Source organism: Arvicola amphibius, chromosome 15, assembly GCF_903992535.2.
Source record: "Arvicola amphibius chromosome 15, mArvAmp1.2, whole genome shotgun sequence".
NCBI lineage: Eukaryota > Metazoa > Chordata > Mammalia > Rodentia > Cricetidae > Arvicola > Arvicola amphibius.
In genome coordinates this window covers 17,225,939-17,248,565 of record NC_052061.1, presented here as the reverse complement: position 1 = coordinate 17,248,565, position 22,627 = coordinate 17,225,939, and the positions used below count along the sequence as shown (strand labels likewise).

The 22,627-nt window shown below is 42.4% G+C and overlaps 1 protein-coding gene across 10 annotated transcripts in view; it reads right to left on the bottom strand.

Moving 5' to 3' along the window:
* Slc10a7 (solute carrier family 10 member 7) overlaps nt 1-22,627 on the bottom strand; it is a 214,165-nt gene that overhangs the window by 132,863 nt on the left and 58,675 nt on the right. For 7 of the 10 annotated variants that reach the window (XM_038312442.2, XM_038312438.2, XM_038312439.2 and 4 more), the window contains exon 5: nt 14,892-14,930. The exons of the other annotated variants lie outside the window; for them this stretch is intronic. In XM_038312442.2, coding sequence (XP_038168370.1) covers nt 14,892-14,930 — 39 coding nt within the window. The remainder of the gene's footprint in view (nt 1-14,891; nt 14,931-22,627) is intronic. 10 annotated transcript variants of the gene reach the window in all.

The following is a 22,627-nucleotide window of genomic DNA, read 5'->3' as shown; positions in this document are numbered from 1 at the left end:
GGAGGCAGAGCTGGGTAGAACACCGGAGCTCATCAGCCAGACCTCCAGCCTTTGGAGGAGCTTCAAGGTCAAATGATACTGAAGGAATGCATGAGAAAGGAGACCGCAGAGAGTTGGAGGTTGGGTGTGGGTAAAAAGGACACCAGAAGTTTGGAAGAAAACGAAAAGGGAAGGGGTCGTGGTCTGTCTAAACTCTTTACACTGTTTCCAGAGCCAAGAATGCTTGCTAATAGATGTCCGCCATGCCCACTGTGCACGGCACCTCAGGACGAGCATTGACTAAATCTCACTCTCTTGGTTCACGATGTCACTGTCCCCATTTTTACATTCCTTGCATTTCCTGGTGCTTCTAACATCAAATGTTTCAGGTACACTCGCAGAGAAACTCCACAAGTATAAACACATAAAGCAGGAATGACAGTTATGCTTAGAAACGAGAGACTTCACCTCTTGAGGATGTGCTGAAGTAACAGCCCGCCCACGGGTTGGCTTCCAAACAGTCCCCAAGAGACGGAACATGGATGGAAACAAAAGGAGCAGGGGTGACATCCTGGACTGACACCCAACAAAGTTTAAAGAGAGCTACGCGGAGCCCAGTAATATTACTGCATGCACCCTACATGTTCAAAGTTCTAACAAAAACTTTGAACCCGTGTATTTGTACCCCAAGTATTTGGGGGGAGGTGAGGCAGGAGGATCACTGGTTATTGGCCAACCTAGGCTACATAATGAGACAGTTTTATCTAAGCTGGTTGTATAGCTCAGGAGTACAGTGCCTAGCATGCCGAAGGCCCTAGGCTTAATCCACTTTATTTTTTACAAACAATAAGGAAATTCCGTAGAAAGATTCCTGCTGTGCTGGAGCCTAGAAAAAATTGGCTGGCCAGTGAATTCCCCAAGATCCTCCTGTTTCCATCCACTTCCAGTGTTGGGTTCTAGGGATGTCCCACCACAACCATGGTTTTTTATGTGGATACTTACATAGCAAGCATTTTATCCATTCGGTTATCTCTCCCAGACCATATAATAAATACATGATAAAGTATTTACTTATCTTCCTACCAATCTATTTATTTATGTGTGTACGCAATTATTTATTTATTTATTTATTTATTTGGGTGTGCACATAATAACAATAAATAAGTGAAACTTAAATTATAAGTTATATTAATAATATGTAATTGTATTATCTAATAATATAATTTTTATTTAATCTAATAAGCATCTCCCTTAGAGTGATGAACTGTGTTGAACTGCACTGTTCAGGGAGTAGCCAATAGTGATGTGTGGCTTGTATGAATGAAGAACTGAATGTTTAGCTATAATTAATTTTTATTATTCTTTGTGTGTATGTGTAATATGGTGTGTATGTGTGTGTGTGCGTGCGTGCGTGCGTGTGTGTGTGTGTGTGTGTGTGTGTAAAGGGCAGAGGTCAACCTGGGAATTGTTCCTTAGACGCCATCTACCTTGCTTCTTTTAGACAGGACCTCTAACTGGTCTGGATCGCACAGATGTGGGCTGGGCAGCTTGTCAGCAAACCCTAGGAGTCTCCTACCTCTGCCCCTCCTGTGCTGCTCTTAGTGCACACCACTACTTTAAAACACAGTCTGGGGTCAAACTCAAGTCCTCAAGCTTGTGTAGCAAATGCTTTACCAACTGAGCTATCTTCCTAGCACTTAATTTTCATTAATTTTAAAATGTTATGGTCTGTGGCCACTGTGTTGCTTAGTGCAGTTACAGGTGACGCACTATGGCAATCCCAAAGTCTCTCTGCCAACTGCACTCAGAAGTACAGGAGATGCTTTTATAGCAGAGACATGCAAGACCCCTGGGAGACAGCAGAGAGGTCTCAATGTCACTAAGACACTAGGTTCAGAGAGTCGATAAAAGGGGGAAAGGAATCTGCAGTGGCAAGTGAAAGTAAGTGCTAAGCTCACCTATCTGAGTGTGATCTAGAAAGAAGAGCCTGGCTCAGGGGCAGGTTTTCAGCTTCCAAGGGCAGCATCCCTTACTGCAGAGCCAGACAGCCCCACTGCCAACAGCCTGATAGGATCACCTTCGAGAACCACCTCTCTATGGCGCTTTCTCAATACACGGTCAATTTCTTGTTCAAATATCTTCCTATGTGACATTAAGCATGAAGACAGAATGTGTGGGCGCCAGTGTTTACAAGTCTCCAGCAGTTGTCGGTGCACCCTTAATTAACATATTATTAGTAATGGACTTTACACATCATTACCTGATTAGGAGTCACTGGACCCACTCTTTGGAGCTGGAGCTTCCAAACAAATAAGACATGGTAAACTGTCAGACAAAATGTGCTACCCGTGTCCCTAACACTGAAGCACTGTGACCCAGACAGACTGGAGAGAACAAGAACACAACTGGAACTGTCCCTCTCAGGGGTGATGGCATGCCATCACCAAAGCTACGAGAGGAACTCAGAGTTCTGGAGCGTCGACTGTAGATGTGACAGAAGGAAAACTTCCTTTAAGCCATGTGTCCATCCACTTACAGTTCCCACACAAACAAGAAGAAACAAAAGGCGGTGGCACCTATGACAACCAAGGCAGATGCACAGTGTTCACTGAGGTCTTCATTAGTTCGTGGCATATTATTCATATCAATTGATGAAATCTTGGAAGAAGACAGACAGATAGAGGCAGAGAAGCTAGACATGGAGTTCTGCATAAGGGTGAGTTTCTGAAGCTTCTCCTTCGGGAGCCTTGGCACTGTGTTTTTAAATCCACTTTGGGAGCCCATAAAGTCGTGCAGCAGCCATTAGTGCAGGAGAAGGAGCTCTCTCGAGCTGCATATTTCCTGCTGCTGCACATCTACACTACGTTTAACTACTTGTTTACATAGGTGGAAACTCTGAATCTTTTCTTATAGCTAAAAATTCAATTTTTGACTTTCATAATGGAGTTCAAAATTCTGGGGTATTTAATGATGCAGGACTCCCTTACCTCTGAAGCAGTTAAAGAACTAAAGTTGGAAGCCTCTACGTTTCCAGGGTTCCCCCACGTTTCTACTCATCCACTCCTCGGAGAAGACCCAGAGGGAAAGGGAAAGGGGCAATGAAGGCAACCACTGTTATGTGAAAACACTGAGTCTTCCAGTTACAGCAACCATCTTTTTCTCAATAAGCAAGAACTTTTATTTCCTACTGATGATTTCAATGATGAAAAAGACCAAAACTTCGCCCCACTCCATCTGTATACCTCAGCAGCCACTGGGCAGGGATTGCAAGGCTTTGGGAGGTGGCTCCGGAAGTACAGATGTCACAGGAGATGGGGGTGGGGAGAGAAGGTCGGGATCATAAGAAAATGGAAACAATTTCTCATTACAAAACTGATGTTCAATAGTGATACATTCCTTCTTTAATATCAGAAGTCCATGTCTTGTGGCAGGGGATGCAGCTGAGCTGGTAGAGCGCTTGCCTAGCATGCACAAAGCCCCCAAAACCACATGGTTACCCATACCCGTAATTCCAAAACATAGGACGTGGACATAAGAGACTATAAAGTAAAAGTTTAGGGTCATCCTTGGCTATATGATACATTTGAAGACAGCCTGGGCTATGTGAGACCATATCTCAAAAAATAAAAGACTTATTATCTTGCTTTATCTATATAATTATATATTAATAATATATAATAATAAATGTTAATATATGATCATTTCCCAAAGCTCTTCCATCTAGTCATGTCTTTGTGACTTTCCAGATCAGACTTCACAAATTTTACCCTGAGATCAAAGAGTAAGGACCACTGTTCTTGACTACAGAGCCACCAACCTCAGCTGCGGAGCCATCAGCCTTACCGCAGAGTACCACGAGGCCTCAAAGAATGCTATGTCGCCTTCCTTCACAGTCAGCTCACATTACCAGGTCCCTTGTTGTCACCTTGAGTTTTCTTTAGGTCTCATTCTCCTGTTTCTATTTTTATACTTTTAATTACTTTTAAAACCATTTAAATGTACATTTTACCTAGTTTGTATAACATCACTGAACTGGTTATTTTTTCTTTGAGCCAGGGTCTTATGTAACCCAGACTGGCCGTGAAATCCTCATTCTCCTGCCTCCCTCTCTGATAGGGCAAGACCATGGCTACACCACCAAGTATAGCTTTTGAATTAATCCTTTAATTTTCAAGTTTACATTTTTACATTTTTTTGAATACTATTGGTTTCTTTTAGTACTGTCTAAAAATTCAGCTTCCACTTGTGAATTTAATTTTCTGTCTCATGAGTTGCTAAAGAATAAGCTAAGAAATAACGCTCACCCACATTACAATCACATACTGACCTATTTGTAAGTCTTGAACGTAGCAGTTTCCCATGAAAAAGTTTCTGATATTTAAAAATCTATTTCAATGATAATAGCATATGTATTGAAAATCCATTACATGGGATATTCTGCCTAGTCTACTTTAAAGAGGCAATATTAGAAGAAAAATCTATATTAAATATAAATATGACAATTAATTTTCAATCTCTAAACACTGTGAATATAAAATATGGTTGCAACATGCTTTATTGAGATTTAAAGGCTTACAGTATAAAACCGCCTTAATGTAGCAAAGAAAAATTTAATAGATATATGATGGATTAAAATTATGTTGAGATTTTTGTCAAAGGAACTCAACATATAATTAGAATGAAGGCCCCATTTTAAGTACACACTCGGGGTGAGATATTTTACATTTTTAGATGTCTGAAGAAAAGAGATTAAAAGCACATTGACTCCATGGTTTCTTTGTGTTTAACAGTCATTTTCAGGGTGCACCCATGTTGGGCTCCACAGGCACAGGCGGCAGAGGAGTGACAGGAGCAGAGTTTAAACACCCTCTCTGCTAGCTCTTTCATGTCAATATGGGAGACAGGCAATTACACAGTCAGTAATACTGTTGATCAGTGGTTCTCAGCCTTCCTAACGCTGCAACTCTTTAATATAGCTCCTCGTGTTGTGGTGACCCCAACCATACAATTATTTTCATTACTACTTCATAACTGTAATTTTGCTGCTGCTAAAAATCATAATGTAAACATCTGGCATATGACCCCTGTGAAAAGGTCGTTCAACCCCAAGCCCTAAAGGGGTCACAACTCAGAGGTGGAGAACCTCTGCTTTAAATAGGGAGAAAACAAGTGACGTACGCCTGTAATCCCAGATACACAAGAGTGAGTCAGGCGACCCCAAGTTCAAGACCTACGTGGGCTTTACAATGGGACCCTTTCTCAAAAAAAAAAAAAAAAAATTTAGATGGAAAGTCTTCCTGAGGTGGTTTGACTTCCTTAACCAAGTTGTTGTGAGGAGATGAAGGGTTGTCAAACATTATCTGCATCCATCGGACCCCCAGATGACTATCAATGGATTAGCTATCAGTTTTGACTATAGACTAAAAGAAAATATGTGTGAATATACATCAGATGTTTGAAGGGAAGAACTTTTTTTTTGTTTGTTTCTCTGTAGCTTTGGAGCTTGTCCTGGAACTAGCTCTTATAGACCAGGCAGACCTCGAACTCACAGAGATCCGCCTGCCTCTGCCTCCTGAGTGCTGGGATCAAAGGCGTGCGCCGCCACTGCATAACGGGAAGAACTTTGTGTGCAAAGGCAATGGAGAAAATCTACCAGGGGAAAGTAGGATATGGACAGACATAAAAAATAATAACAACTTTTACAACCATAAGCAAAGTAACAAATCCTAGCTGCAATACATCTGTAAACATGAACTCCAAATAGACTATAGATCTAAGTGAAAAAGTCAAAACCAAATGGCAGAACAGAAGAGAAAAATATTTGTGCCTTTAGGTAAAACAAGAACTAAGAAAACAAAAAGCATAAAGAATAAAAGGCAAAATATAGATAAGTTTGATCTGATAAATTTTCTCTTTCAAGTCAGTTAATAAAAAGACAAGAAATGTGTGTGTGTGTGTGTGTGTGTGTGTGTGTGTGTTTGCACGCACATATGTGTGCAGTGCATTAAGGGGAACCACCTGTAAAATCTGATAAATGATTTGTGTTCAAAATAAAGACCTACAACCAGTATAAAGAAACAGGTGATTCAATCTTTTAAAATAGGCAAGAAGTTTGAACAAATTCAAAAAAGATGTGCAGATGGCAAAAAAAAAAAAAACCACACACAGAATATGTCCATAATCATTAGCCAGGAAGGAAAAGGCAAATCAAAGCCACAATAACGTATATTACATGCCTACAAGAATGACTGAAATAAAAAATGCTAACACCAAGAACTGGCAAGGACAGGAACAACTGGACTCCCTATATACTCCTCTGCAGATCTAACACAGTGAACAGTTGGGAGGCTGCTTCAAACTCAAAACATCTTCACCTCATGACCCAGCAACTCCGCCCCCAAGTTCTCCCTAGATGTAGGAAAGTATGTCTACATGAGGTCTCTACACAAGCACAGAGGCTTTACCCATAAGCAACAAACACAAAGAGCGGGCCGTCAGCCTTCGGCCACCACAAGAAGATACCCGAGACTATTCCATGAGAGAGGGAAAGGCTTCCCTTAGCTGGTGTAGAGCTTCCATCTGTGATAAGGTACAACCACTTTTTGGTCTCTGCTGAGATGCTGGACGGCAGTGGTGGGGAGGGGGCAGCAGAGCAGAGGTTCCAGTCCCCAGTGCCCTAGGGATCCACAGCACCTCCCGACATAGCACCCTAACAACCAAGTCCTTAACACACAGCCCTGTGAAAGTCATTCAATACCCAAAGTACCGCACAACCCAAAGCTCACCAACAACCACTCTATAAGCAGTACAACACGACTTAGCAATGAGAAGTTTGGCAATGCATGCAGTAACATGACAAGGATCACACATGCAAAGTAGTCAGGCTCAGCCTGAGGCCATGGCATTCACAGGACCCCCTGGAAAAGACAGGAGGGATCCATGGCAGTTGGGCTAAAGCTGGGAGAGGGCTGAAAACAAACCGAATCTCTGGTCAAACAGAGACCTTGCCCTGGACTGTGGCACCATATACGGGGCACTTTTGTCAGAACTCAGGAAGAACACCCAACATGAGCAAATGCTAATGTCTGAAGATATGTCTGTAAATGTGACCTGAAGACGCTAATTTTGTTTCTGCCAACAATAACAAAACAAAAACAGAGTCAATGAAAGGTGTTTACAATGGAAAAACAGACTGATCTTGGTAAACGCTTGCTTTGGAGAAAGAGAAGCAAGAAGATGAGAACCATGTGATCACAAGTACCAGGAGTCACTGGGCAGCTGGACTGAAGGCCACAGCGCCATGCAGTTCTCTAGTCACTTGGAGTCTAATTAAGGAATCTTAATCTTGATTTTAACCAACTGTGAGGGTCATGTTTCTAAGGAGGCCTTTTATAAACATCCAGAATGATGTTATATTTATTTATTTTTGCCCAAAAAGGTTTTGGGGCAAATACTTTCCCAGTTTGAAAATGATGACATTTTAAAAATTAATAAAAATGAAAATGAAAGCACATGGCATTTGTTAAAGGGTAATAAAATAACTGCAGTCAATTGCTAGTTCTACACTAGTAGATTTCTTTAAATAGTAATGAAATCATTGCTCTAAAAAAATCCATCATTATTAAAATAAAAAAAAATTGCCTCAACCTCCACCAAAATTAGATTTGTAAGTTGCTGGTCATCCCTATAATTAAATCTACGTCACAAATCTGCAAGAAAAATGGCTGCTGTGACTAATGCATTTACTTGCTGCACCAGTCCCATCAGGCCACACGGAGCATTATGCTGCTAAAATGGACTAGGTAGACATTCTGCACACATTCTTATTAAATAACAAGACCATTTTTATTTACACTGATTAATTCAGATAAAAGTTTGTCTTTAAAATGAATTCAAATTCACCTATGAGAGGGTCCTTCCTCCTTCTAAGCAGTGTAGCATTGTTGAGTTCTAGCCTATCTGGCACTTTGACACGCTTGTCTAGTGTTGCACAAGCATTCACAAAAAAGAGCCTGGGAAAGAGACAGGCACAGCCTCCATTGCTGGGATCCTTGATTGAGAAACCCAGAAAACAGTGTTATCCAGGAGCTTCCTCAGACACAGGGACCTCAGGGGAAGCTAACTCACACAGGGAGACCACAGGGGATGCTAACTCACAGAGAGGACTGCAGGGGAAGCTAACTCACACAGGAGACAGCAAGGGAAGCTAATTCACACAGAGGACTGCAGGGGAAGCTAACTCAAACAGGCAAATTCTTTTGGTGCTGGTGCCAGTTTTGTCTTTTGGAGAAGGGCAGGAGGGTGACCGCCCCCACCTCCCTCTGTAGGCTGCAGTATTTAGCTTCAAAGTTATAGCAGCTTTTTCTCCTGTGATTTCATATCTGCTACCTTAGTCATAACAAGATAGTTTTTTATTTCTAGTGTTGTGGTGAAGTTTGAGCTTGAGATAAATTCAAATTTTAAAAGCGGATCTGATTTAACAAACAGCGCGCTGACATGGCAAGACCCATGGCGGAGCCTGAATGGGGGAAACTGTGCTGAGGGTGGCCCCTCAATCTTTTATTTTAGTTATTTTTCCACATATTTATTTATGTTTGCTTTGGCTTCAGTAACTAGACAGAAGCCGTGAACTTATGGGCTCTGAGACATTCAAGACAATTTTCTATCTCATGTGAGGAATTCCTGCAAAGAAGCCTCAGCCTCTTGTGGATGTCTGCTGAGTTCACCAACTGATTAGAACACCTAGGACTGCCATCTTGGAAGGTCACTCCTCCAAAGCCAAATTATCTTGGGCCATCTTTCGCCCTCTTACTAGTCCTTTATTGCCCTCCTTGTGTGTGAGCTACTATCTTTGAGACAATTAATTAGGTAAGTCCTTTGGAATGTACAGAAACCTGGCACCCACAAAGAGGCTAAGATGACATCAAACTGCATACACGGCCTACAGCAGAGAATCCCATTTGCTTTACTCCGCCCACCTAGTGTTTTCATCAGAGTGTTTAAGAGGTGTCTTTATATGACATTCTCTGTTCTTTTGTTCTATTTCTTATAAAAGCTTCACAAAACTAGATCCATGTTGAAATATGCAATCTGTGGAAATATGGGATCTACGGTCACTCATATTTGGCCTCGAAATAATATTTCATTCCCTTTAGGTGAGAGTTGTGGTTTGCCTTTTGTGTTACCTTATTAAATGAATCAACAGTATTGTTCTGTCGTTATTACTTGTGTAAGCTGGACTCCACACTATTTGTTGAGATAGGGCTCTCCCTGGAACACAAATAGAAGGGAAGGAGGCTGGGTGGCCAGCAAACCCCTTACACATGTGTCTGACACCCCAGGCTGGGTCTGTGAGCACAGAGCACAACCCCTGGTGTTTTATATGAGTGCTGAGGACCAGCTGAGCCTCCCCTTGTAAGGTTCAGGGTACTGACTAGGCTAACTCCCCAGTCCCCACTCAACAGTATTTATGAAAGGTAAGCTAGCCAATTGTCTGCACTCTAGCCTGAGGGCAGTGCTCGCTCTACAAAGAGAGCAGTCTGCAGGGAAAGTTGTAGAGGCAGCTGTCTCCTCTCCAAGTCCTGAGCTTGTGACTTCCTTGCTGCAAAGACCAACCAGTTTGAAATGGTGCTGTGTAGGACAGCACTGAACTCCCCATGAAAATGAAGGTGCCTGGTTGCTCTGGTGTTGAAGACCAATGAAAATCAAGTCCTGAACTTTGAAGGGTAAACCAAGATTCCAGAAAATCTGGATTAGTTAAAAGCAACATCCTCAGGGCTGGAGAGCTGGCTCAGTGGTTAAGAACACTGGCTGAGCTTCCAGTGGTCCTGAGATCAATTCCCAGCAATCACATGGAGTGGCTCACAACCACCAACAGTGAGATCTGATGCCCTCTTCTGGCAGAAAGGTATACATGCAGATAGAATATTCATACATAAATAAATTTTTTGAAAAATCAACATCATTGCTAATACTGAGCAAAATGACCTCCTTCCTCCATATCCATGAACTAAACACACCCTAGACTTAGGCAAGAGGGTCATGAGTTTGGGTCAGACCCTGTGCAGAGGGAGGGGGAGAGGAAGGGGAGGACAGTGAGAGGAGGAAGAAGAGGGAAGGAGAGGGAGAGACTGCGTGCACACCTTCATTAACATGTGAGATTCTTCTGTGTTCTTGCTGACACCTCTTCTGGCCTCCGCAAGCACTAGGCATGCGCGCACTACATGCAGTCAAATACTCATACACATAAAAGGAGATTAAATAAATCTTTAAGCCGGGCGGTGGTGGCGCACGCCTTTAATCCCAGCACTCGGGAGGCAGAGGCAGGTGGATCTCTGTGAGTTCGAGGCCAGCCTGGTCTACAAGAGCTAGTTCCAGGACAGGCTCTAAAAAAGCTGCAGAGAAACCCTGTCTTGAAAAACCAAAAAAAAAAAATAAATAAATAAATAAATAAATCTTTAAAAGAATTTTTCAAAATGCAAAATCAAACACACCTTCTGATGAAAATGTAACATGTAAGAAAGATACTGCTCTTGCATGTGTAGGTTTTATATGGGATGCATAGGCAAAGGCATTACATGGGAAACATGGGCATATGTATTACGTGGGATACACAAACATATGCATTTAGATATCATCTTAGTTAGCCGGAGCACACAGAGCTACCAAATCCTATTCAAATTCTATCCTCACTGAGAAGGAAGGCTCAAGCCACTGACTACGTTCCACAATAACAATAAGCAGAAGGTGTAAAACGAGCAGCAGAGGAGTTGGGTATTAACTTCTTAACTTAAAGCAATCCTCTGTGGTGCAATTTCAAAACAATCTCTTGGTCTGAAATTTATATAAATTGAATTCATCTATCATTAGTTATTACCACTTAAATAGCCCCATTTAAAAAGTTTTATATAACAATTAGTTCTTGAAATCACTGTGTTTTAATTAGACCCAGGACATTATTAAACTAGCTATAAATATGTACTGTATTTTATTTGTTATACCCAGATGCCTGAAAAATCAACAAAAATACCCTTAAGTCTTTCTCTAAAATATCTTCTAATAAAAGTCTTTCAAAGGTTTCAGGTAATTTGAATTAACCTGAAATATTAATATTTCATATCAATAACCTGAAATATTAATATATCAGATTATAATATATACTAGAATGCTTATATAGAATATTATAATACCTGTTCTCTGTTAGAGAACATAATATTAAATATATACAGATTCTAACATACACATTGCCTGGTTATGAGTGATTTCTTTTTTGTATACACATATGCATATGAGCATATACACATACAAGGAATGGTCATTCATAATATATGCATGTGCGCATGCGCAGACACACACACAGACACACTCACAGATACGTACACACAGGCACAAAGACAGGGATGATTACTCACAACAAGAGCACAGCTACTGACTCTTTGAGCTTAGAGCGCCTGGCAGAGAGAATTTCTTAATCTGGTGGTTTTCAACAGTCACATGAAAACATCTAAAATCAAGAGACTGGACCAACACCTAGATGTAAATTTTAGCCCCACACTGTTTCTACCGCCTCATGCAAGCATTTTCATTGCATTGTCAGCAAGTTTCCACAGACAGGGGATATGATTAGTTCACATTATGCACATTACAGGGCAGGTATCTGGTTCAGTTCACACTCAGTCAGAGAGAATTCAAAGCCACCCTGCTTCAGGTTGGGTGGCCACTACCACCTGTAAGCACAAAATTCCTTCATAAAGGAAATCCTCAAGCACTAGCAACACCATTCCGTATGAATGATTTGTAATTCAGAATTTCCCCTCTGTAGAGCGAGTCTTTGCGATCTAACTCAAGGACCAACTTCTCCTATCATTCCACTGATGTAACTTCTTTCTTCAAACGTGTGCATACTTTTGAACATTCCTTATAGGCAGAAATACGCACGGGCCCTTGTCTTGAACATTCGTTTCAGTGACTGAAGTCATGGCAAACTGCCACATTTCGCTGATTGGGTGTGACTTTGTGGCTAAATTTCTGCAACAAGATATTAGTGGAAGGATGGTATTGGGATTCCAGCAATTCTGTGTGTGTGTGTGTGTGTGTGTGAGAGAGAGAGAGAGAGAGAGAGAGAGAGAGAGAGAGAGAGAGAGAGAGAGAGAGAGAGAGAGAGAGAGAGACAGAGACAGAGACAGAGACAGAGACACTCAGAGAGAAGGAAGAAACTACAGCAGCTACCTTGGCTCATGAGCTGACCTTGGGGAAGGAAGCCACATGCTGTGGATGGCAGAGCAGAAAGACAGGAGTTCTGTCTCCTCAGAGGCAAAGTCATCACATCATATTTAGGTGAGAACCACATGTATTTCATCAACCTCGCTGTGGTTGTGTTAAAGAAGGGGGGTAGAAAATCATATGTAATTTCACTGGAGCAAAACACACAGCCAGTTTTCGTTCTCAACCCCTGCAGTAATCTCCGTTGGCAAAGGAAAGGGAGAGAAGGGAAAGGAAATGTAAAATGAGAAAAGACATTTCTGTCACTTTACCTTCTGCTGCTCAGGTCACCTGGCGCTGCCCTTGGTCAGACCTTAGAGAGTTGTGTGCACGCTGTCTGTGTCACTCAGATGACCACCGTGTAGCGACAGGAACATCTTTGCTTTAGTGTCTTAACTTTGACATTGCCCCTGCTCCATTTTCTCGACACAGGGTTTCTATGTGTAGCCCGGGCTGTCCTGGAACTCACTGTGTAAACCAGGCTGGCCGAAACTCACAGAGATCCACCTGTCTCTGCCTCCTGAGTGCTGGGATTAAAGGCATACGCCACCACAATTAGCGACATTGCTTTCTTTTCTAAGGTGTCCTGTCCACAAGCTACGGGAGTGACCTCGTATTCCTTTGTATTCTCCAGGGTTACTTGAAAATTAACTATGTGTGTGTGGCCAGAATTCCATAAACACTCTGATCCATTAGATGCATTAAGGTTTTAAAAGAAAAAAAGTGAGGGAAGGAAGGACAGAAGACGAAGGGGTAAAAACACGCAACTTAGAGGGGAAGGAGATGAAGGAAAAGGCAGAAAAGCTCTGTGGAAGCTCTCCCTTGCTAGACCTGAGCAGCATGTAAGCCTGAAAGGAAATTGCCCAAGGGCCACATGGGCAATGTAAAGCTCAAAGTACCTGGAGCAAGCACTCTCTTGTGTGAAGGGCCAGAGGGTTTTGCTTCAGCCACTTCCACATTTCCTCATTGCGTCTTCTCAGTTATCATGGGCATTTTCATGAGTGAACAACCCAAGTTACGAAGCCATGCTTCATGGTGGATGTGTGCGATTTCAAACCGCACCAAAACTGGCTTCCACAAATTTGTATTTTACACTTACTATTCTGTTAAACAATTGTGACAATGTAGAGAAAGAAATGAAAATAGTTGCTTAATGAGATATTACTAAGTCTAAACTAAGTAGTCTTAAAAATCAGTCTGTGTGTGTGTGTGTGTGTGTGTACGCGCGCGTGCGTTCTGTGTCTCTGTCTGTCTCTCTCTCTACCTGTCTCTCTCTCTCTACCTGTTTCTCTCTCTCTCTCTCCCTCCCTCCCTCCCTCCCTCCCTCCCTCCCTCCTTCTCTCTCTCTCTCTCTCTCTCTCTCTCTCTCTCTGTTTGAATTTGAGTCTCATGTAGCTGAAGGTGTCCTTAAACTTGCGGCAATCCTACTGCCTCAGCCTCCCCAGAGCTAAGCTTATAGAAGTAGCTACTATGCCTGACCAAGAGGTTAGTTATTTCTAAATAGACTTTGTTTCCAAGTCCAATAAAAATATGATATCAAAATACAAACAAACAACAACAGTAATAAAACCCAAAGCACAGTATCTTTAAGAGTGGACATATTTCAGCAATGTGTTTCACAGAATCAATATCATCTAGAAGACAACGTCTTCAAAAAACATGTAGCATTTTGGGAATTAACACTGGGTTAGCAATGTCTTTTAAAGCTGTAACTATGCATACAATGCAGACACAAGTGGCATGCAGAATATTCTAAGCACACACAGGGATGTTCCACCTAGATTCATAAGCCAGTTTATATTCCACTGATTTTATTCCAGCCATGTGTAAGTCACTACATTACAGGTCTGTAAGTGATCTCTGCACTAAAGCAAATATTGTAATTTATTTTCCTGAATTTAGCAAATTTGAAAGTATAAGCATAATTATTAAATATAGGAAACTGTTTCTATCTCCATTCTTTTATAACACAAATCAAGTATTATAATAATCTAATTTAAGATAATTATCTAAACGTTAAAGCAACAGCCTCATAATTACAGAGATTCTGCTTGCAAAGGTGGAACTGTGTTTGAATCATTTTATTTATAATTTATATTTACATCTCTAAAAATACTATATTTTCTTGCAACTTATTCATGAACTATATTCTCATGACACTCTTTTTGTTAGTGTTCCACAAAGATTTCTCAGACATATCCAAGACTGTACGTGGTAGCTTCTTTGACAAGAAAATATAGAAAATAAATGACGTGTCAACCATAAATTAGCATTCCCTTTCTGACCAGCTGGGTCATGTTTCCTTTTCAAAATCCTCTGTCCCATGACACAAAATAATAATCATCTAAAAGACCTCATTAAGTGATCAATATATTGACATAACCTCTATAAGGAGGCACATAGCATTTTAATTGATTCCTTGAATCCATTAACGGACTATTAAACCCAAGTCTCCAAAATATGTAGCAAGAGAATATTCACTTGTTTTCACTTACTATTTTCCCCAGGGTATAATTAAGGGTACGTGCAAAGATCCAAAACTTTTATATTTCACCAAAGAGTAAAAGAAGTTCAGCTCTTACTAAATCACTTGTGCAAAACAATCTCTTAAGAAAAAATAAAATAGGCAAGGTTAAACCATGTGTACTCACCAGAAAACTCCCAAATGCTGAATTAAATATCGCAGCCGCCTAAGAAGAGAATAAACGGGAGAGAAACTCACTGAAAGTAAACAGCAACAGGACAAGCAAAGATGATCGGTCTCCCTTTCCCCACCGTTCCAACTCTCAGGCACTGACCCTACAGAGTAAAGTCAGTCACTGCTTTCAAGAATACCAGCGGCCTATAGTTTACTCAGATAGATGGCTGCTTCTTAGGTATACATCCATAATGGGGCTCAGAAGCAGGCAGGAAAAGGCTCACCAGGAGAGGCTTCAAAACTGTATGACCGATGGCCCAAAAGAACAATCCCCGACAGTAAATCAAAGCATGGTTATTGTTGATTTTGCTGCTAGAACTAGGAACAACCGGAGTTGATCTACACATAATAATGCATCCCCACCTATGAACTACCACCATGAGGTGACAGCTGTTCCCCACACTTCAGCACCAAGGGCAGGACAGTTGAGACCACGAAAACTATCGTCATGCTAACCATTCCTTGGTTAGAAACAAGCAAGGAAATGTGCCATTGGTACCCAAAATTAAAGAAGAAAGGATTGATTCTGCTTACCAAAGCATCCTTGAGGACACGGCAGAGGCTATCCACCCCTCAACTAAGTCAGTCAGTTCCTGTGTTCCATGAAGCTATACGCCAGAGTCCTGGCGGCTTTTCACATTACTCAAAAAGGGGAAAAAAACTTGTACAACATCTGATTTGATGAAAGAAAATGGGGTGGGGAGGGAGAATAAAACAAAACTAGTCAAAAGCCAAATGCATGTTGAGAAAACCTATTTAAATGCCCAGCAGGTCCAGAGCAGTGTCAGGTAGTCATTAGGGACATTCCGGGCCGCAATGTAGAAAAGGTGGGCATCGGTTTAGGAAGTTTGACTGAAGTCCAAAGCGGGGCTGGGCTGTAGCGGGAAGTGCCTTCTGCTCCAGAAGAGGACACAACGAGAGTGAATGGGTAATGAGATCGCCGGCTCCGGAGAGCTTGGCTCTCTTATGCCGCTTCATAATTAATTCAAAGCTTTGATAATTTCATTAGATTTCTCCTTTGCTAGTCCTATCAATAAAAGATGGCACTGGACCCCGGCTCTTCTGTGGCACGAACACAGGCAACCACCACAGGACAGGGAAACCTCTGCTTTTTGACAGAGACAGAGGCATACGGTGTTCTGTGCTGTACTGGGGAGTCGATGAGGAATAAAAAGATTCAGCCACATAAAAGATTACAAATGACAGCTATAAACTACAGCGACATTATTTTAGGCATCTCCCTAGAACTCAACTATGGGCAATTCCAGGAAAGTTCTACACCCAGAGAAAACTAAAGGGGATACACGTGGGTTGTGGTCAGAACAACAGGGTGCGCTGGCGTCTTCACAAACATATGTCCAGAGTTCCCAGAAATCTGTATGCGCACGCTGCATTTTATGCTCCAGATAGATCTAGCTTTTTCAAAGAAAGAAGTTAGGGCTTTCCACCAGAGCTCCTCCTTCCACACCATTTTCAGACTCTTTTCCTAACCTTACACCAGACAGCAAGTGAGCCACCCAGCACGTACAGAAACGTGGTGTCACTACAAGTGCAAGTCACAAGTCAGAGCTGAGAAAGTACCAGGACTCCTCCTGACTCAAACCCTCCAACCCAGCCACTCCTGATCACCTCCGTGACACAAACGTAAGTAGTCTCTCATGTGGAATGGCTGAGACAGTGGTGTCACAATGAGATGCCCCAGCCACCTCCTTGGCCAGGTGGGGAAGATGTGAATTCTCTGCTACTTCATCCACTCAGGAAATCAACCCTTTGTGAACTGATTGATTTAGGGTTCTGATACTCCAAAGACCAGGTGAAGTTAGATACCCTGGACCCACAGTGTACAAGGAGAGAAACAAGCTTGGGCTCAATTCTACAGCAGCAGTACACAAGGAAATTAGGATTTCAAGAGTTTTGGAGGCTGTTTTCTGATGTAAAGAGGGCTGCCCTCCCCTTCACACAGTCTACTCCTTTTCCTCACCTGCCTCATTAAACTACTCCCTATTTCCCCAAATTCATATCATGCTATTTCTTACATCTTTGCTCCCTGATCTAAAATAACTCCTCCCTCAAGGAAGGGGAAGGACCTTAAGCAACACTCGGCTATCCTAGCAAGTCAGCTTGCGGACCATGCCTCCAAGTAGCCAGTGAAAACTTACATCCGCACCATCCAGAGAAGGGACTGGAACACAGTACTCTAAATATTTAGTAAACCGAGATGAAACTGACTCTAGATGCACAGGAGTCAGACCAAGCCAGAGTGGTGAAGCCAGGGAGCTTATGCTGTAGGCCTGGCCATGCTGGAAGAAGCCCAGGCTCTGGCTGCCGAGGGTTGCATGAAGCAGAGCGGTGTGCCAAAAGATGGCACCTATGCAAGAGCCACCAGCAACACAAGGCCAGCCACACCCTCCGATGCCCTACGGCCTGATGCTAATAGGAGACAGACAAGCAGGTGTACATCTGTGGTCCTCAGCCAAAGCAGCTCCTTACTGCCATCTAAAGACTACATAAAATGGAAGATGGCGTCTATAGTCCGTCACAGAGAAGAGCCTGTGGCTGGAACCAGAGCCTTCTGAGCCCAGCCGTCTTCCCTCTGCATGACTTCTCTGGCTACTGCGTCCTGGAGCAGAAAAGAGCCAGATGTGACCAGCATTTGCCCACCCAGCACTCCCCGATGTGGTCACCGGTTTATCTGACAGACTCTCATCTGGCCAGGGTTTTGCTATTCTCAGATGGTTTAAAAAAAAAAAAAAAAACACTGGATTTTTTTCAAAATGAGTAAAGGAAGAGACGAAGAAAACAGAAAGCTTAACCACGCTGCAGACGATCTGAAGAAGTTGCAAAATGCTCTGGATGGATTTTCTTTCTTCATCAAACATTTCTGGAATATGGGTGCCTGTCTCTCACCACCTAGGTCCTCTGGATCCCCAACGCTTGACCATTGGCTTCCCGTAATGGTTATTCCCTTCCTGTTCCAAAATACCTCTACAACCTTCTATGCCTATGACCTATGACCCAAGAGTAGATCAGCCAAACCAAGGCCTCCCGCCCCACGCCCCAGTGGGTTAATAAGGTGGCCTTGCTAGTCTGTGAGGATTGTAGAGACACTGGGAGCAGGCTACTCAGCAAGCAGACACACTTGATGCAGGCTGGTAGCCTGAGTTTGCTCCCTGAACCCACAGTGTGCAAGGAGAGAACCAACTCCCACAAGTTGTCCTCTTACTTCCACACTTCCACACCAAAGCGTGCTCATGTGTGCTCGCATGCATGTGTGCACACATACACACACAACAAACAATGTTTATAAAAGAACAAAAATAAAAATCAAAATTCCCATATTTGAACAAGCAGCCTAACAGACCACTGCTGATGATTTATGGTATTTAGATATACGGCATCCTAAAACTCTATGATAATTTATCCGACATCAAAAAAATAAAACCAATTAGAATACGAAGTTTATTCTTAAGCAAGGTAGTGGGATGTCTGCCTGTTCACCTAGATATTCAGCCTACACAAACAGCCCATGAGGTAAGGTGAAGTAACTTCCTCCCCAGCCCAGACAGAAGACCTTATACTCAATATTCTTAAATGAATTATCACATGAAGAAGAAAGGGCTAGTATGGCCACGAAGCATTCACCAACTGAAAAAGGCAGTTCGGAACACTTGAATTCTTTATTGAGCCCGCTGCTGGAAGGAGCACAGTTACATATTTTTATAAATGCCGACACACTTCCTACTTGAGAGGAGCTGTCTGTCATCGAACTGAACTGCTGTTCCAGGAGAAAGCTATAATTCTTTCTAATTTCTGTAGGTCTATATCTTGATACCATGGTGGGGAAATTTTTTTTGCATATCCTTTAGCCTGAGGTGAACGGAGTTGCTATCCTTGTTTTAACTATTCTTCTCAAGTCAGGCATAGAAAAGATGCAAGTTCCTGTTTCTGCCCTCTAAATTGAATCAGGTGTCCTCTCCTCTTAAGAAAATGAAGCTGCTTTGGTGCTGGCGTGTTTTAATGAGAGCGGAGTCGGCAGACAGTGACAAATGGCAGTGACACCGGAGAGAGCATGCGAGCAGGACAATATGTGCGCGGCACAGGCTTACAGACTATTTTTCACTGACTACTCTGAATGACTTCGCTGTTTCTTAAGGGGCCTATTAATCTCAAATTTAGTTATTACACAACGTTTATTTGAACATATATTCTGAGGATGATGACAGTTAATAAAGGCAATCTTTCACAAGCTGTATTTTACATATCGTTCCACCTACAGCTCCTAGTCCTTTGATGGTATTGATGGAACAGTCGACATTGTTTGTACCAGGCTTATTTTTTTTTACAGCGCATATATTCAGATTCCTTTCTAAGCACATGGGAACTCTTAAATAACTGTTAAAATGCATTAAAAAAAAGTCTGCACACAAAATGGTAAAAGTAAAAGGGCATCTTAACTGTTCAACAAAAATCGTTTAATGTTCAGACTGACCCTTCTAAGACAAACCAGACGCCTTTTAACACTTTTAGAGCTTGGGCGCCTAATATACACCTGCCCTTGCATACCAATCCACTCTCACAGTGTGCGCAGAGCCTGGGACAGAGGGCAAAATCAATTTTCTTGAGGTGCAAAAAGAATCAAACAGCAGCTAGAGTGCTCTACTCCTCGGATGTTTACCACCAAGTCCCAGGCACTGCAGCAGTGCAGAGACTGCGGTGGTCTCCAGTCGGTTAAAGGACCCTTTTTACATTCTCCTCAGTTAGCAACTCAAATAGATCTGTCAGTTCAGACCAGGTTCTGGTTCTGGGGGAAAGAGTGACTTTAAGTAAAACTGGTACAAAATAGAAAAATTCACGACAACCTAGAGGAAGCCTTGCAAATATCCGTTCCCACTGAGATTCCTGTGATGTCCTCCGAAATCTCAGGTGCAGAGAAATCAGACGATTGTAGTGGGCAGGATCCCTGGATTCACTGACAAGCCCTTTACAATCAAGAAATAAAGCTTCAGGGAGGAAAGAGGTCTTTCCCGAGGTCATGTGGTACACAGCAAAGCCAGACAGACAGAAGTCCTCTCCAGGCCATGCTGCTGCCCCCTCTATTACAGCCACACGGGCTAGCTCATGAGGTTCAAACAGATATCCATAGATACTGCTTTTACATTTAAATTATAAAGTATTAAATAAATATGCAGGCACCAATATATTACAATGGTTACAGTTATGTGGGATAATGGAATTATAAACATTTTCTTCTCTGTGTTGTTCCTTGATTTTTAAAGAATTTTTATTACCTATATATTTAGTAAGGAGGAAATATAAAATAAATGTTGGCTATTAAGCATAATTAAGAATCTTAGAGGCTCACTCATCAACCTTTGGGCAAACATAGCATAACAATGTATATATCAGATACTGGTCAGTTAACTACAAGCTGAACTGAGTAACCCCAACACAGTATTAAAGGGAAACTACCTACCTAGCCAGCTTCACTGTATCACTGGCTAATGAAGAAACAAAATGTGGGTACAAACCAGAAAACCAAGTCTTCAACTCAAAACACTTAAGATTTGCTTTCTTACACTATATTAACTTCATGTAAATATCTAGAATGAAGCTGAATAGAAATAAGTTAAATTGTGACACAGTACTTGACATTATATCTTTCAATAATTCCAATTTGCTGATATTCGTGAAGTTTGATTTTTCCTTATCTTATGCGTTTCCAAACTCCACTAAAAAGGATTAAACAAAATATTCCTCTATTCATTCAACACAACTTCGTTAAGCCTAACCATAAATCTAGGCCCTTGGAATACAAAAAGTCAAAGCCTGTGGAGTCACAGTTAAGGACAATAGCCTAAAACACATCAATGACTTCAAAGAGTTAAGAAAACCCAGCAACTAATGACCCTGCGTTCTTTCAGGGAACTCGTAGTGGTACACAACAAGCGTTTTCCTGATCAATTAATGGAAGCTCTATTCAGTGCCAACCACGGACGAAGCTCTCAGCACACCAGGGGAAAATCTGGCCCAAAACTCCCCTGGCACTTTGTGTAGAAGGGCATCCACAAAACAGAAGTGACAACCTATGTCAAAGCAATCTAGGGTTTCTCACAAGTCTCAGACTCTAGCTACTCAACTCTGTAACGTCTGCTCTTTTCCGTCCATTAGGGCTGAGGACCTCAGCGCTTCTCAAGAGAGCAATGGCTCAGCCCCTCAGCAATCACTCTCCCGTCAGCTTCTCATCAGTCATAAACAGCTTTCCCACACCCTTGGGGAAATAACTTTCCATCGAGTCACAGGGCTGCCACAGACCGCGGGCCACGCCGCGGAAGTCACCCTGCAGAGTCTTCGCTGAGAAGCCAGGTGTGCACTTTCGGAGTTTCAGGTTCAGATCATATGTTAGAAATCACATCTTCAGCATGAAATCCTCCGCTTTTCTGACATATTCGTTTCAGGGGTTCCCCTCATTATTGCCACTACAAGTCCTGAGCAGTAAATGTCGAGCTGGTTCTTCAGAGGAAGGGACATCAGAGTCTATGTTGGCTCTAATAACTTTTTGTTTGTTTGTTTTTCAAAACAGGGTTTCTCTGTGTAGCCCTGGCTATTCTGGAACTTGATTTGTAGACCAGACTGGCCTTGAACCCAAAGAGATCTGCCTGCCTCTGCCACCTGAGTGTGGGATTTAAGGCGTGCACCACCATGCCTGGCTCTAATATAACATTTCTTTTGCTGTTCTACATTTATGTATTATGTATGTATGCACACCACATGGTGCAACATGAAGCTTAGAAGACAAGCTGTGGGTCTCTGTTCTCTTCTGCCACCCTGTGGGCTCTGGGGCTGGAACTCAGGACATCAGGCTTGGCAGCAAGGCAGCTAGTACCCTTCTGCCTGCTGACCCATCTCACCAGGCCCTAATGCAGCATTTAAATTAGAAATATTAATTTTGTAGAAACTCATCCAGAAAATACAAGAACATTAGCCTGGTGTCAAAGCCATATAAAGCATCACAAGAAAGGCAGAAAATAATAATTCTAATGTATACAGATAGGCACAAAGGCCCGTATAAAATCTGAATTATTTGAACCTTCACTGTACAATGAGGTTTGCTTTAGGAGTACATGATTGGTTTATGACCTGAAAATTTAATCAAGGCACAAGTTGAGGAAATTGTTATTGGGGGGTCTGAGCTCTGAAACCACAGATGATGGCTTAAGAGAACATTTTGAGAAATGGGGCACACTTACAGACTGTTCTAGGGGCTTTGGTTTTGTGACCTACTCTTGTGTTGAAGAGTGGATGCTTCAGTGTGTGCTCAGCCACACTAACCATGGGTATAACTGTGAAGTGAAAAGGCCCTTTCTAAACAAGAGGCGCGGTCTGTGGGGTCACAGAGAGGTCGTGGAGGGGGATCTGGCAATTTTGAGTCGTGGAGGTAGCTTTGGTCATGGTGGAAACTTGGGTGGAAGAAGAGGAGGCTGTGGTGGTGGAGGTGGTGGCAGCAGAGGTGGTTATGGAGGTGGTGATGGTGGGTGTAATGGGTTTGGAGGGGATGGTGGCAGCTATGGTGGTGGTCCTGGCTACAGCAGTAGAGGAGGCTATGGTGGTGGTGGACCAGGCTGTGGAAACCAGGGTGGTGGATATGGTGGTGGGGGAGGAGGATATGACGGTTACAGTGAAGGAGGAAAT